The sequence below is a fragment of the Armigeres subalbatus genome, chromosome 2 (assembly GCF_024139115.2).
Source record: "Armigeres subalbatus isolate Guangzhou_Male chromosome 2, GZ_Asu_2, whole genome shotgun sequence".
Classification (NCBI taxonomy): domain Eukaryota; kingdom Metazoa; phylum Arthropoda; class Insecta; order Diptera; family Culicidae; genus Armigeres; species Armigeres subalbatus.
Genome location: NC_085140.1, coordinates 117,174,799 through 117,192,192, shown reverse-complemented (window position 1 = coordinate 117,192,192; position 17,394 = coordinate 117,174,799). Strand labels below are relative to the sequence as shown.

Here is a 17,394-nt window from a genome sequence, read left to right as displayed (position 1 = left end):
GCAAAATAGGACAGCCGAATAGGTCATTTGGCCAAATAGGTCATTTGAAAAGTGAGAAATTAGGAGTAAGAAGAGAGACGTCTCAATTCTCATTTCTTATTTCTCACTTCGCAATGTAAAAAAATGAGGAGTGCGAAGTGAGATGTGAGACGTCTCACTACTCACTTCGCGCTTCTCACTTTTTACAGCGAAAAGTTATAAATGAGGAGTGAGACGTTTCATTCGACCAAATGTTTTGTTCGGCTATTCGGCCAAAAATCTTATTTGACCAAATGTCCTATTTTGCCAAATGACCCTTTCGGTCAAATAAACCTTTCGGCCAAACGACCCTTTCGGTCAAACGACTCTTTCGGTCAAATTAGCCTTTCGGCCAAATGAGCCATTCGACCTAATGACCCTTTCGGCCAAATAATCCTTTCAGCCAAATGACCCTTTCGGCCAAATGACTCTTTCGACCAAATGAGCCTTTCGGCCAAATGACTCTTTCGGCCAAATGACCCTTTCGGCCAAATGACCCATTCGACCAGATGAGTTTTGACTTAATGGTCTGTTCGGCCAAATGGTATATTCGGCCAAACAACTTTCGGCCTGGTGGAATTCGGCCAAATGGCTTTAGGCCGAATGGGTTTCGGCCAAATCACCCTTGTTGAAGTAGTCACTTTAACATGATACACTTCACGAATATACAGGAGCTGAAAGATGCGTAAACATACCGTACCTAACGCACCGCGTTTTTTTCAAGTTCTTTTTTTAATTAAAATTCAAAAACATTAAAATACAACAATATGATTATATACAATCACAAAAGTATGAAAATATGAAAATAAAGAGTATAGGGCAGCGGTTCTCAACCTGGGGTACAATTTGAATCAAAATTTATTGATAATGTTTTATAATTGTGCAATTTTATTATTCCAAAACTTTGTCTAGTACTTACAAAATGAAAATGGCAATCAGTAAATCATAGCATATTGAATCCTGCCCTCAACAACTAGCACAGTGAATGAAGGGCTGAGGGACAAAAAATCAAAAGGACAAAACGTCGAATGAACAAATTTTTAAAATCTTCTATGCAATATACCTGAGCAAAACAAAATGTTGAATAATATGTTAAGAATATGCTTCTGATCTAGAGTCTACAGAATCGGCAGCCTTCATTTGAGAAACATGAAGGATTTTTTTCTCGAAAACCTCAGATGCTTCGTTGCAAAAGCATTGGAAAAATATTTCTACGATAATCGGAAGCCTTCTATCAAGAGGCTCGAAGGACTTCTTTCGAAAGGTTCGGAAGCCTCTTTTCAAGAGGCCGAGAAGCCCCTTTTTAGGAGGTTCGGAATCTCTCTTAGAGATCCAGAAGCCTTCTTTTAAGCTCTTTTCTATCTTTCCTTTTTTATTTCTCCTTCTTTTAAAAGGAAGGCTGTTTTTGAGAGGCTCGGAAGGCTACTTTCAAGAGGCTCGGAAGCCTTTTATAGACTTTTTGTTTTCTTAACTTTCTATCTTTTTTCCTTTCTCTAAAAGGCTCGGAAGGCTCCTTTCAAGAGGCTCGGAGTCCTCATTTCAAGAGGGTTTGTAAATCTCCTTTCAAGAGGCTCGGTTGCCTCCCTTTATGAGGCTCGGAATTCTTCTTTCAAGAGACTAGGAAGTGTAATCTCAAGAGGCTAAAAAGCGTCCTTTCAAGATATTCAGAAGTCACCTTTTAAGTGGCTCGGAAGCCGCCATTCAAGTACAAGAGGCTCCTAAGCCTCTTTTCAAGAGGCCTAGAAGCCTGCTTTCAAGTGGTTTGGAAGTCTCCTTTTAAGTGGCTTGGAAGCCTCCTTTCAAGTAGGTTGGAAACCTCCTTTCAAGTGGTTCAGAGGCTTCCTTCCAAGAGGCTTAGAAACCTCCCTTTGAGAGGCTCGAAATTCTTCTTTCAAGAGGCTCAGAAGCGTCTTTCAAGATACTCAGTAGCCTCCTTTTTAGTGGTTCCAAAGCCGCCATTCAAGAGGCTCGTAAGCCTCCTTACAAGAGGCTTGAAAATCTCTTTTCAAGTGGTTCGGAAGCCTACTTTTTAGAGACTCGCCTTATTCAAAGAGGCTCGGAAACCTTTCTTAAAGGGGCTAGGAATTATTTTTTCCAGGCTTGACAAAACTCCTCACACTCGCTAGAGTCAAATAAAATCATCATCAGCAAAATGATGGCTTCGCATAATCACAATTGAGTGGAAGCGTAAAAAAGCAGAGGTACAAAAAACAGAGTGAGGAGAAGCAAAATAAAAACACATGTGAGTGAGGCGTCGGGCGAAAGAGCACTCATTGAGCCTCCCGAGCGATGCTTTGTATGTGAAAAAAATCTTGGAGGCTGGTTTGAGTGTGAGTGTAAGTGAGTGACGTGCCACAAGAAACAGATAGACTCGCTCTTGTTTTGCGATGCACAAGCTCGGGTTTAATGATGTACAATGTTGTGAGTTTTTATGCTTATTTCTGCTCCTCAAAAAAACTTTTGCTCTTGCTCATTTTCTACTCGGCGAGGAGTTTTTGGCAAGCCTGATTTTTTCAAGAGGCTCAGAAGCGTCCCTTCGAAATTCTCAGAAGCTTGGTTCGAAAAACACATTTCAAGAGGCTTGGAAGCCTTCCTGCAAGATACTCGGAAGGTTCGTATCAAGAGGCGCTGAATCCTTCTTCCAAGAGGCTTGGAAGACTTTTTTTTTTCAAGAGGAAAGAAAAACATAGGGAGTACCTCAATTAATGCAAAAGTTCTAAAGGGTACCTCCCAAGAAGAAGGTTGAGAACCGCTGCACAGAAAATAATAATAAAAAGTAATCACCGCGTAAATAATAAAGAAGGAGAAATTAACCTATTCTGGTCGTACATGAATCTTTTCCAAAAAGTTTGCCCTAAATGTATGGAATTTTCATAGCATTATAAGACTTATTCGTATAAAAACTGGCATAATGCAATACAAATTGCATACATTCACGTGATAATATCGTTTAAATTTACGCTCTTTTTGGCATTCCCTTTATGTGCATTACTTTCGTGTGAATTTCAACAACTTTTTCTATCTGTGTGGTATAGGGTAAAACGTCCTATTGTCGTGGTATGTCCTAATATTGCGGTAGTGTTTAAATTATCCATCCAGGATATAAAAGCATCAAAAACAATTGAATCATTTGTTTGAGAAACTGCATAAGTCCATTTTACACTATTTCGAGAAAACAACAAAAAACTGTTTTTGAGCAAACTTACACCGAATCTTTCGATTTCTTCGATACAGATCAATAGTTTTTGGTAAAACTCAACACCCTGGGGCACTTTCTGTGCAAAAAATGTAAGCATTACTCCACAATTGCTACGTACGTGGACATATGTAGTTTCTCAAACAAACGAAAAATTCTTCATACATTTCCGAACAAAAAATTTGTTTTCGTATTTTTTGCCGGGATACGTATTTTTGGACGAGGATTCAGAATATATGAAAATCTCATTTTGGCCAAAAATGTCACATATGCAGTTTCTCAAACAAACGGTTCAATTATGGATCCGCTAAAACTCTTCGAATCAACCACTAGAACACCTTTTGTTTGACCAAATTCCGTCCAAAATTATGGAAAATCAACATTTTTCATTAAAAAATTGCGTCCTTTGAGCCTAATATTGCGATAGTGCTAAGATCCAATTGTTGTGGTGTCGCTCTCCATAAGAAATACATGCAATACCGCAATAATAGGACTCACCTTGAAAACATATCGGCAACTCCGTCCTATTATTGCGGTAGTCTGTTTTTATTGTGATAAAAACAAAGTAACATAAGTTTAGCACAATTGACGTAATATGTACATTAGAGTGGGACGTCATGGTCATTTTTTCAAATCAATGGTTTTTCGAAGCCATTCAGGGTCCTGAACAACTGTGCAGAATATGGGACCGATTGGTTGCTTCCTCGCTTTCCGCATCGCGTTTGAAGTTTGTATGGAAATTAGTATAGGAGAACGTATATTTCTGCATTTCTACTACTACAGGTTTCAGTTTATCGTTAAACAAGTGGCACATTGCGCTAAAGTATAACCCAAAGGATGCCGAGAAACTTTGCTGAAGAAAGCACGTTGCTGGAACGTCCACGAAAAAAGTTATAACGCTTCGAACATTGAGTGTTCAAACCATATGCAAAAAATCGTTTATTCTGCCAACACTGCCGTACTATGTAGACCAATAATTTAACTGAGTGTTATTTCAAAATAATTGATCTTATAGGGCTTTAGAGCTGATGGGAGCTATCCGGAATTATTTCACAAAGAAAAAAAATCCGAAAAGAAGGAAGATGGATTTTGCCCTTCGATAACCATAGGTTGTTCGATAGTGCTGGCAGAAACATTGATTTCTTGCATATGGTTTAAACAATCAATTTTCGAAACGTAATAACATTTTTGTAGACCTTCCAGCTACTTACGTTCTTCGGCAAAGTCTTTCGGCATCTTCCAGACTATATGCTAACGTATTGAGTCACGTGATTAATGATAAATTGAAGCCGCTAAGAGCAAAAATGTGAAAAAGTACGTTTTCCCATACTAATCTCCATGTAAATTTAAAACGCGATGCGGCATGCGAGGTTGCAACCAATCGAGCCCATATTTTGTACAGTTGATTGGGGTCCCAAAACGATTCAGAAAAACCTTGATCTCACTTGATCGGACAAAGTTTGCGTTTTTCCATACAACTGCGCCCCACTCTAATGTACATAACTAGAGTTCACGAGCATCATAGGGGTCGTTCAACAATGATGTCACAGGTTTTAGGGGGGGAGGGGGTCTAAGGTTTTGTGACACTGCATATACTAGGTATACAAAAAAGCGTGACAGAGGGGGAGAGGGGGTCTAGAAATCTCAAAAAGTAGTGGACGTCATATTTGAATCGTCCCATATTCGATTACTGTAAAATGAAAAACGATAAACAGTTCATTTTTAAAGTATTTTCGGAATCAATTTTGTTTTGACCGAACCCTCCATAAAAGGTTGTTTTACCCTAATATAAGTATAAAATTATAAAATATGAAGAAAATATGAAAATATAAAAATATGAAAACACACTAACACAGATATAAAACATAAAAATTTCAAAATAAAAAAAATTGATCATAAAATTATTAAAAAAAAAACATGTAAATATGCAAGTATAAAAATATGAAAAACAAGAATTTGAAAATATAATATAAAATATTATATTATTATCGATAATTATCGACCGCACTAAGCAGAACAAAACATTGATGACCGGTCGATCGTTCTGCTTACTGAAAAAGACACGACCGCAATCGATACAAATTTTCACTTTCTCACACAAAAAATCCCTCCTTGCATTGTTTCACTTTTCAAATTGCTTCGCATTATAAGGTTTTAATTTTAGATCATCATCTTCTACCACGTGTGAATGTATAGAATTTGTAAAAATGAGTAAACTGGAAGTTCGCAATGGATCAATCAAGGTAACTCATTTTGCACTCACCGCATCAAAACAACCGCGGCACTGTATACGCATATTTGTATTGGTGTGTTTATAACAGAACACGTCTACGGTGGTGGTGCAATCTGTCTATTTCATAGTGGCAGTTTTTGCTTATTGATTGATCCATTTATATTATGAGAGAGTATTCTCTTGGTATTTCAATCCCATCACCAAGATTAAGGCCCAAATTACCGTAATCCAGTCATTGACAAGAAAACAGCCACGTGCTTGTACCACCCCCAGGAAAAAATCCGCCCACTGAGGAGAAAATGCATTCCCCAGCTGAATCGGGGAAGCACTCTTGTTTTAAAAATACATCAACATATAGTGGTGACTTCAATACATCCGTAGGATGCTTAATTTGGATGAATTTCGTAATATTATTTGAAAAAACTGCCTTTTGCAGAAAATATTGCAAAGTTGAAAAAATATTTTTCCAGGAGGGGAAACCGTCGATTTACTCTCACGCTCTCTTATACTTTGCAGATACTCGAAAATCATCGTTCAGTGTTGCGTGTTGATTTGTTCTATATGTTATGCTTGTTTTCTCAAATATGTACGTAAACATCAAGCAATAATCTATGAAAATAATGCTTTTCATGCTATATATTGACACTAAATATTAGATGTGAGCTAGAACTGTAAAAACGCAAGCATTCATAAGCAACGCAGGTTATTTATTTTTTCATAATTCAAGTGTTGATAATGTAATGTCATGCTAAAATAATAATGTAATGCTAAAACGGCATCACTTTTCATGTACACAGAGAGAAGACCGATCATATGGTCATGTAAACAATCCATTGAATCTGGACGAACATTTGAGAAGGTAGTCAACTGCATCATAATTTTACATTCATGTAAAATGCATGTAGGAAATTGTGTAATTAGGAGAAGGATGCACAACAAATCAATCTCAGATGCATGTTTGAGGTTGTTTATGCGTATCACTATAATCTGTGCGCTGTACAGGTATTGAAAAGCACGTTAATATTTTGTGGAAATATGTAGAGCTTGATACCTTTTGAAATGTTTGTGTACTTTGTACAAAATCAGATCTGAGCGAATGAGTAGGCTCTCCGCAAAAAAAGAAGCGAACAGCAAGAAAAAGAAGTCGATTTGATGTATGACATTTGAACCTTAACGAAAGCCAATAATTTTTTATATTAATTATATTTATTTACGGATACCTCGTGTCAATACGAGATGGTCTTCCTGTGGCCATTGATGAGAAGTAATGTGCCTTTATTGTCGAATTAATATCAGATATGGCTAAGTAAGCATCACTCTGCTCTAGAACGCACTACGTGAAATTACTTTTTCTTTGCCAATTGATTTGTGGGTTCCGGTCTACCGGAGAATCACATAAATAATGTAAATTCTGTACCGATCAGCCTACCTCGCTCGCTGCTCTCCACGCCGTCTCGTACCTGTCTCGGATCGGAAGCGAACACCATCTTTGCAGGGTTTGGGCAGAGCTGGGCAAGCTTATGGTTCATCCACACACCGTCATCTTGCATACCGCCTATAGTCCTAAGCACCCGTCTCTCGAATACTCCGAGGTTTGCAATTCCTTCTCGAGCATTGTCCGTATGTCACATGTCCGTAGAGGACAACCGGTCTTATTAGCGTCTTGTACTTGATAGATTTGGTGTGGTGGCGAATCTGTTTTGACCGCAGTTTCTTCTGAAGCCCCCTAGTAGGCCCGACTTCCACAGATGCTGTGCCTTCGTATTTCATGACTAACATTATTATCAGCCTTTAGCAAGAATCCAAGGTAGACGAATTCATCGACCACCTCGAAGGTATCCCCGTCTAACGTAACACTGCGTTCGTTATTAACATTGTGAAAACTGTCACGGTCGTATCACTTATCAGGCTCAATCTATACCAAACGATGCCTGTGATTTTTGTGGAGACGCAGAGATAAACAGTGCCGTTATTGATCGATTAACTACTTGAGATACTGAAACTTGCATACTGAGAATGCTAGAACAATCCGTGTCAATCATTCAGTTGATTCTTTGTGCAATTTCACCGATTCTGGGCAATCACGGAGTAGTAACCATAGATAAACAAAAATATCACGTATTTTTATCCTGTTACTTTAATATTTATTTTCTTTCTCTCTCTAACGTGGTTCATAACAGTTCGATAATATTTGCATCTTGGGGCATCGTTAGGAGATGCTGAGCTGGAGGCTTTAGACCACTCAATCCATTCTTTATATATGTTCAACAATAGGTAATAATTCATTATTCAGCTTTCCACGTTTGCCATAATGGAGGATGCTATTAATAAATCTGACAGTAACTGATTCCGATGCTGGATTAGTGGTAGTCCGATAGCCCACGTGGTGGTTGCAAATGAGCGCTTTCTTATGGGATTGATGCTTCTAACTCTAATGACGCCCGTGGCGTTTCGGTAGCCTCGGGAACCATCCTGGCCCAGATGATCCACAAAGGCTAACAACAAAGGGGCTGGACCAGGTGGACAGGGTTTTGTCAGTTTTAGAAGCTTTTAAACGCTTGTTACGAGATTATAGTTTCCTTCAGTTTTTTTTCTGCATTTTGTGCCTGGTCTGGTCACGTAACAAAAAATAAACAATGTGAAAACTGTTGCTAAGATACGACCAAATACGACCACCGTCGGAATAAGTTCAGCGTCGGAAACAATCCAGCGTCGGAGGCAGTTACCGTCAGATTTATTTATAGCAACCGCCATTATGGCGAACGTGGAAAGCTGGATAGCGCAACTTTCTTTATATGTATATATTTAAATATATATTTTTTAAATAGTTCGTGATAAGTTGTATGAAATTTGGAATGGTTTGTTAGATAGGTATATCCTTAATGTACCTTATAAGGGCCAATCTGAAAATAATTACCAAGCTTCCGACTTATTCGGTAGTTTCGCATCATGGAGGAATAATTGTCTTACCTGTAAATAAAGAGGAAAAGAAATTAAAAATTAGTACACTTGTTCCATGATCATGATCCATTTTATACAGCATTGTTTCTAGACAATAGATACCACGTGTTTTTTTTAAAGTTGTTGTGGTTAAAAATTGATGAGTGTATTAGATGAAGTTAAAGAAATGTATATCATTGTCGATGTCGGAAATCCAATACATTGATCTCACCGATGATCAAACATTGAATTCTATTAAAATTTACAAATGTAAAACTAATAGTGTAGGAACCGTGGACAAAGAAGTGGTTAACCATGCTTATGAATGCTGAATTGAATCACTTTATAAATTGTTTACCACATAATTTCCGCTTCAGGATTCTTCTGAATTTGATTTATCAATAAGTTCTGTATATGACGATTTTTTCTGCATTTAGATTGAAAGTTTGAAAATCATAAAGCATTGAAGAATTTAAAAATAAAAGATATCAATTTAAACCATTGAAAAATGTATAGAAATGTACTATATGCTCCGCTGAAATTGGGGTATAATCAGTAAATCACTTGTTGTATTGTTCCGAAATTCTCGGACGGACAATTCAAGTTTCAATTAAAGTCATTCCCATTTCTCCGACCGACCGGCAGCGGAAAATATCCCATTATAAGACAAGAGCACTCTTCGAAAAAATCGTTCTTTTTTTCGGCAGCGTATAAAGCAGAAAGACCATCCTCTTTCGCGGAGGTCATTAAAAATGGAACAGACCGGGAGCTCTCATTATTGTTGAGCTGCAGCGCAGCATTTGTCCCCATAGTAGTCGTCGTAGTCGTCGCAGCACAAAAACTCTTACAAATCCTATTCATTCTCGATGCCCGGCTCTCGGAAGAAAAAAAAAAAAGCAGCCATCCATCCATCGGAGGGCACTTCAAGATCCACCACACTGCGCGCACAGCACAGTGTAAGTAATTTCACCGACCCGACTCTGTTACATGCCTGCCCCTTGCATGCCGATGAAAGCATCAACGCCACGGGAGAAGAAAAATCGCCAAGTAAGCACATTAACGGCGGCATGACCCTAGCGTTGGATAATTTCGGCACAGTTACTTTTTATGGTTGTTTGTAATAAAACAGCAGTTAGAAAATCTTGCTTATAGTTTTCTGTAAATAAATTGCTATTTCAAAAGTGTCTTATCTTACTTTTAACTAAGAGAGACTATTTAAATCAGCGAATAATCCTTTCCAGAAGTTTCTATTAATTTTGATTTGGGATTTCTGGAGAAAATTTCCCATGGCTGAGAACTTTGATTTATAGGAATTCGAAACCAATGATATTTGAATTTGAGACAATTTGCCTTGGGAGCAAACGCGTAGGATTGCAGAAAGAGAAATTCTATCAAGTAATAACTGTGAGTATACCTATTGAGGCCTAGTTGGAAGCAGTGGTGGAGTGGAGCACAAACAATCAAGAAATATTCGACATTCAGGAGAAAAAACTCTTGAATTGTTTTATTATTTCTGATCAAATTCCTTCTAAAGTTTTATGTTCCTTCTACGTCTATAGTCCTTCTACGTTTCATTGTTTAGAATGCATTCGACTCTCTACTTGAAATTCACTGTGATTCCAGACCCTTTTATAGCTTTTCGAAAAAAGCATATTCGTGCAATACTCGTTATTACAAATTATATGCTTTTGATATTTTCTTTCGCTCGGACAGTATTCAGCCTCCGATCTCGAATAAAAGCGCCGGCCGTTGTGAGGTGAGTGTCTCTCGTGTATAAATAATTCCATTACAGATAGATATAACGTACGATAATAATCTATATATATAAAAACCAATCTATGTATGTATGTTCGCTAACTACTTCTGAACCACTTGGCCGATTTCAACCAAATTTGGGACAGACATTCTCTATCCTCAGGGGAAGTTAGCAAAGGGGTGGGATGGTCATGTAGAAAAGGGGGAGGGGTTTTGTTCAGAAAACAAACAATTCTGTGTAACTTTCAACTCCCAGAACCGATTTCAACCAAATTTTGTACACATATTCACTACGAGGAGGAAATCATATGGGAGGGGATTTGGGAAAGGGGGAGGGGTCTGGAGGGAGGGGTTTTGTTTAGAAAACGGGCAATTCAAAGTAAATTATGAACCCCTGTACCGATTTCAACCAAATTTGGTACTCACATTCTACATCATAGGGAAAAGATAACAAAGGGGGTGGGATGGTCATTGGGAAAAAGGGGAGGGTATAGGAGGAGGTGTTGTCTTTGGAAAACGAGCAACTCAGTGTAACTCCCAACCCCCAGGACCGATTTCAATCAAATTTTGTACATATATTCACTATGAGGAGCCGATCGTACGGAGGGTAATTTGGACAAGGGGGGAGGGGTCTGGAGGGAGAAGCATTGTTCAGAAAACGGGCCATTTAGTGTAACTTCTGAACCCCTGTACCGATTTCAATCAAATTTAGTACACACATTCTCTATCCCAAGAAGAAGATAGCAAAGGGGGTGAAATGGTCGTTGAGAAAAGAGGGAGGGTAAAGGGGAAGGGGTTGCCTTTAGAAAACGAGCAATTCAGTGTAACTCCCAACCCCCAGGACCAATTCCAACTAGAATAAATGAATAAATCATTCAACTCTATGATTAAAGATTATGATTAATGAATTATTAATTTTTGACAATGATGACTGATAATGATTAACGATTGAATTGATTCTTGACAATGACTAACGATTATGAATAATGAAAAAAAACCGTTGGAGTATGATTAACGATTACCGATCGTGATTAAATGTTGACACACTATGTGTATGATTAATGATTAACGATGATTAATGATTGATGATTATGAATGATCTAATTGAATGATTTGCATAGTGATCCATAATCGAGTAACCTTTATTCCAAATTTTAAAGGTATGAAAATTATATGATTATGATTAAAGATTAATAAATAAAAGCAAGGTATGCAATGAGCCAATGTTCCAGCATAACTTCTGTACCCTTGCCTGATTTCAACCAAATTTGGAAGAAACATTCTTTTTCTTAAAAAGGCGAATATGCTAAGGATGATATTTTGAAAACGGGAAGGTTGTGGAGGGACTGGCAGTGTTTAGCTCTCAATCACCTCAGTGTAACTTCTGATCTCCCTTTAGCCGATTTCAGTCAAATTTGGATCACACATTCTTCACATTAAGGAGTCGACGATAGTGGGTTAAGGATGGAAAAGGGGAGGGTGTGGGGGAGTTGTATTGTTTAGTTATTGATCAACTCAACACTTCATCGAAATCATGGTTTGCCCAGTGAAAAGCAATGATTAAAGTGTTTCCTTCTGGATGGTGAATGTGATCTTCTTCTTCTTATTGGCATTACATCCCCACACTGGGACAGAGCCGCCTCGCAGATTAGTGTTCATTAAGCACTTCCACAGTTGTTAACTGCGATATTTCTAAGCCAGGTTACCATTTTTGCATTCGTATATCATGAGGCTAACACGATGATACTTTTTATGCCCAGGGAAGTCGAGAAAATTTCCAATCCGAAATTGCCTAGATCGGCACCGGGAATTGAACCCAGCCACCCTCAGCATGGTCTTGCTTTGTAGCCGCGCGTCTTACTTCACGGCTAAGGAGGGCCCCTAAGGAGGAGAGGGTAAATGTGATCATTTCTTTAAAAATAGACGTTTTTCCGGAATAAGGCATCGGTGTATGTTTTTCCTTCTTTACAAATAGACGTTTGCCCGACGTTTGGGTTTGATCCGTTTTTCAAAATCAGTCAATGTTTTCAAATGTAATCTGCCTTCTTTTAATCAAATGATGAAGTATCAATAAGAAAACACAATTATCCTTTTGACCAATTGGTTTACTCATTTTCCGATTGTGAAAAAACTGCGAATTAAGCTGGCAACTCCGAGCAAGGCCGGGTACATACAGCTAGTAATAACAATAACAACGAGCGCGATTCCAGCACCGGAATGTCCAGGATCCAGAGGGCCTTTGCTCGTTTGCTCTCTCTACCTTCCTTCCTCTGGTCGCCACAGTTCAAGAAGCTGATAAATCAATAAATATTTGCGATGAAATTTATTTCTGTTGCGATGGAGCCATGAGCGGAGATGAGGCAGGTTACATATTTCCACTCCAGTTCCAGTAGTGCGAGGCCCTCGCTCTTCTGGAGAGGGCTACTGACATTGACATTCCTGGTGCGGCCCGGGTCGGCCGGTAGCTGCAAGATGTATGATTTCGATTGGACTCTCGAGGGACAATAGGGTGGCTTTGTAGACTCTAGGTAAGCTTGTGCCTCAGACTGTGTATAGGTGGAAGAATTGCTATTGAATAGCTTTTCTTCCAGCTATCGTACGCTTCTGTTGGAATCCTTGGCTGTCTTTAATTAAATGGTACAATACCTCCAGCCAACACGACTACACAAATGACGGAAGGGCAGACCCTTCCACATGAATTGTGCGAGTAATTGTAGTGTAGATAGGTTGTCCGGTAATAATGTCGTCCAAGAATAAATATGTAAGAAAAACATGCTTTACTTATGCCGGACCAGGCTAGACAACCCAAGGATTAGAAATTTTTCTAGAGTAAAAGAAAGGTCACATTTCGGATGGCGTTAAACTACTGAAAAGAAACTTATGAATTTAAAAATAGAACAACTAAAAATTTAAAAATCCTAAATTCAAAAGTTTAAAAATTTAAAAATTCAGAAATTTAAAAATTCAAAAATTTAAAAATTTAAAAATTTAGAAGTTTAAAAATTTTAAAATTCATAAATTTAGAAATTTAAAAATTTAAAAATTTGAAAATTTAAAAATTTAAAAATTGAAAAATATCAAAATTTCAAAATTTCAAAATTTCAAAATTTCAAAATTTTAAAATTTAAAAATTTAAATTTTAAAAATTTGAAAATTTAAAATTTAAAAATTTAAAATTTAAAATTTAAAAATTTAAAATTTAAAAATTTAAAATATAAAATTTAAAATTTACAAATTTACAAATTTAAAATTTAAACTTAAAAATTTAAAATATAAAATTTAAAATTTACAAATTTACAAATTTAAAATTTAAAAATTTAAAAATTTAAAAATTTAAAAACTTGTTATTTAAATTTTAAAATTTAAAATTCAAAATTCAAAAATTTAAAATTTAAAATTTAAAATTTAAAATTTAAAAATTTAAAAATTTAAAAATTTAAAATTTAAAAATTTAAAAGTTTAAAATTTAAAAATTTAAAAATTTAAAAATTTAAAATTTAAAAATTCAAAATTTAAAAATTTAAAATTTAAAAATTTAAAAATTTTAATGCATAAAAATTTAAAAATTTTGAAAATTTAAAAATTTAAAAATTTAAAAATTTAAAGATTTAAAAATTTTAAAATTTTAAAATTTTAAAATTTAAAAATTTTGAAATTTTAAAATTTTAAAATTTAAAGATTTAAAAATTTAAAAATTTAAAAATTTAAAAATTTAAAAATTTAAAAATTTCAAAATTTCAAAATTTCAAAATTTCAAAATTTCAAAATTTCAAAATTTAAAAAAATAAAATTTTAAAAATTTAAAATTCACAAATTTAAAAATTTAAAATTTAAAATTTTAAAATTTAAAATTTAAAATTTAAAATTTAAAAATTTAAAATTTAAAAATTTAAAAATCTAAAATTTAAAATTTAAAATTTAAAATTTAAAATTTAAAAATTTAAAATTTAAAAATTTAAAAATTTAAAAATTTAAAAATTAAAAATTTAAAAATTTAAAATTTAAAAATTTAAAATTTAAAATTTAAAAATTTAAAAATTTAAAAATTTAAAAATTTAAAAATTTAAAAATTTAAAAATTTAAAAATTTAAAAATTTAAAAATTTAAAAATTTAAAAATTTAAAAATTTAAAAATTTAAAAATTGAAAAATTGAAAAATTGAAAAATTGAAAAATTGAAAAATTGAAAAATTGAAAAATTGAAAAATTAAAAAATTAAAAAATTAAAAAATTAAAAATTGAAAAATTGAAAAATTAAAAAATTGAAAAATTGAAAAATTGAAAAATTGAAAAATTTAAAAAATTAAAAAATTAAAAATTGAAAAATTTAAAAAATGAAGAAAAATTGAAAAATTAAAAAATTGAAGAAAAATTGAAGAAAAACTGAAGAAAAATTGAAAAATAAAAAAAATGAAAAATGAAAAATTAAAAAAAATTAAAATTGAAAAATTGAGAAATAAAAAAAATGAAAAATGAAAAATAAAAAAAATAAAAAATTAAAATTAAAAAATAAAAAAATAAAAAATTGAAAAATTAAAAAATTGAAAAATTGAAAAATTGGAAAATTGAAAAATTGAAAAATTGAAACATTGAAAAATTGAAAAATTGAGAAATTAAAAAATTGAAAAATTAAAAAATTAAAAGATTGAAAAATTGAAAAATTGAAAAATTGAAAAATTAAAATTGAAAAATTGAAAAATTGAAAAATTGAGAAATTGAAAAATTAAAAATTGAAAAATTGAAAAATTGAAAGATTGAAAAATTGAAAAATTGAAAAATTGAAAAATTGAAAAATTGAAAAATTGAAAAATTGAAAAATTGAAAAATTGAAAAATTGAAAAATTGAAAAATTGAAAAATTGAAAAATTGAAAAATTGAAAAATTGGAAAATTGAAAAATTGAAAAATTAGAAAATTGAAATATTGAAAAATTGAAAAATTGAAAAATTGAAAAATTGAAAAATTGAAAAATTGAATTTTGGTTTTCAAATTTAAAAATTGAGAATTTAAAAAATTAAAAAATTGAAAAATTAAAAAATGCAAAAATTGAAAGATTGAAAAATTGAAAAATTGATAAATTGAAAAATTTAAAAATTAGAAAATTGAAAAATTGGAAATTTGAATAATTGAATATAATTGAAAAATTGAAAAATTGAAAAATTGAAAAATTGAAAAATTGAAAAATTGAAAAATTGAAAAATTGAAAAATTGAAAAATTAAAAAATTGAAAAATTGAAAAATTGAAAAATTGAAAAATTGAAAAAATGAAAAATTAAAAAAATGAAAAATTGAAAAACTGAAAAACTGAAAAACTGAAAAATTGAAAAATTGAAAAAATTGGAAAATTTTAAATTAATAAATTGACAAATTGAAAAATTGAAGATTTAAAAAAAAAAATCATGTTCCTGGAGTTCCAAAAATGCAATCTACCCGATCAACCAAGTCCTGAACATTGTATCCGTGCATTGCTAAACATTCCAGCAAACGTTTTGGAGTACCTTGAGCATCCCGTATTCAAGAAAATTGGATTTGCATGATGCGTATATGCTTATTGAACCAGATTGGGTGAATACCGACGATGAGGACATTGCAAAAGCCTTGATTGATCTGATAGATACCGTGGGCTGAACTCCAGAACGTTTTGGAGTACCTTGAGCATCCCGTATTCAAGAAAATTGGATTTGCATGATGCGTATATGCTTATTGAACCAGATTGGGTGTATACCGACGATGAGGACATTGCCAAAGCCTTGATTGCTCCGGTAGGTACCGTGGGTTGAACTCGAGAACGCTTTGGAGTACCTTGAGCGTCTTCTATTCCTGAAAATTAATGACAGACATAACGTTCATAATCAGGGGGCAGCAGGGACTATGTCCAAGGGCTTGGCGATCCCTCCCCAGACCATCTGCGAGTTGTGGCGCCTGCCTAGGATGTGGTGGGGTTTGACAGTGGGCCCTGTCAAACCTCTATAAAAAGCTGCATGAATCCACAAGTAGGCTCCGCCAAAGCGACCGTGTGCCGCTCAAAGCGCACAAGCCCAAGTCCTGGTGTTAGGTGGGACGCTAAACAGCCCTGACACGACGGCCCTCCGACGAGACAGGAGGTTTGCGCAGGCCCAATAAGCCGCCTTTAAAACAACTATTACGAACGACATAGAAGATAATACGACTCGATACAATCGGCAACGACCTAGGCGACGAATAAAGGATCACGATTGGAAGCTTGGAATTGCACGAAAACGTATTTCCAGATAAACTGATACGGTTGATCAAGGCGACGATGGATCGGGTGATGTGCGTAGTTCGAGTTTCAGGGGCATTCTCGAGTCCCTTCGAAACGCGTAGAGGGTTACGGCAAGGTGATGGTCTTTCGTGTCTGCTATTCAACATCACTTTGGAGGGAGTAATACGAAGGGCAGGGATTGACACTAGTGGTACGATTTTCACGAAGTCCGTCCAGTTATTTGGTTTCGCCGACGACATTGATATCATGGCACGTAACTTTGAGGGGATGGAGGAAGCCTACATCAGACTGAAAAGCGAAGCTAAACGGATTTGACTAGTCATCAACACGTCGAAGACGAAGTACATGATAGGAAGAGGCTCAAAAGAGGTCAATGTAAGCCACCCACTACGAGTTTGTAGTATCAGTAGTGGTGAAATCGAGGTGGTTGAAGAATTCGTGTACTTGGGCTCACTGGTGACCGCCGATAACGATACCAGCAGAGAAATTCGGAGGTGCATAGTGGCTGGAAATTGTACGTACTTTGGACTCCGTAAGACGCTCCGATCGAATAGAGTTCGCCGCCGTACCAAACTGACTATCTACAAAACGCTTATAAGACCGGTAGTTCTCTACGGACACGAGACCTGGACGATGCTCTTGGAGGACCAACGCGCACTGGGAGTTTTTGAAAGGAAAGTGTTGCGTACCATCTATGGTGGGGTGCAGATGGCGGACTATACGTGGAGGAGGCGAATGAACCACGAGTTGCATCAGCTGTTGGGAGAACCATCCATCGTCCACACCGCGAAAATCGGAAGACTGCGGTGGGCCGGGCACGTAGCCAGAATGTCGGACAGTAATCCGGTGAAAATGGTTCTCGACAACGATCCGACGGGAACAAGAAGGCGACGTGCACAGCGGGCAAGGTGGATCGATCAGGTGGAGGACGATTTTCGGACCCTCCGCAGACTGCGTGGTTGGCGAAGTGCAGCCATGGACCGAGCTGAATGGAGAAGACTTTTATGTGC

The 17,394-nt window shown here is 35.3% G+C and overlaps 2 protein-coding genes across 5 annotated transcripts in view; both read right to left on the bottom strand.

Annotated features, from left to right (window-relative positions):
* LOC134210707 (uncharacterized) overlaps positions 1 to 17,394 on the bottom strand; it is an 869,243-nt gene that overhangs the window by 621,134 nt on the left and 230,715 nt on the right. The gene's annotated exons all lie outside the window — the stretch shown is intronic.
* Positions 1 to 17,394, bottom strand: part of LOC134210711 (uncharacterized) — a 140,646-nt gene that overhangs the window by 43,858 nt on the left and 79,394 nt on the right. The window contains exon 4 of the mRNA XM_062686944.1: positions 8,336 to 8,417. Within this exon, the coding sequence (XP_062542928.1) occupies positions 8,361 to 8,417 (57 nt within the window). The 3' untranslated portion in view covers positions 8,336 to 8,360. The remainder of the gene's footprint in view (positions 1 to 8,335; positions 8,418 to 17,394) is intronic.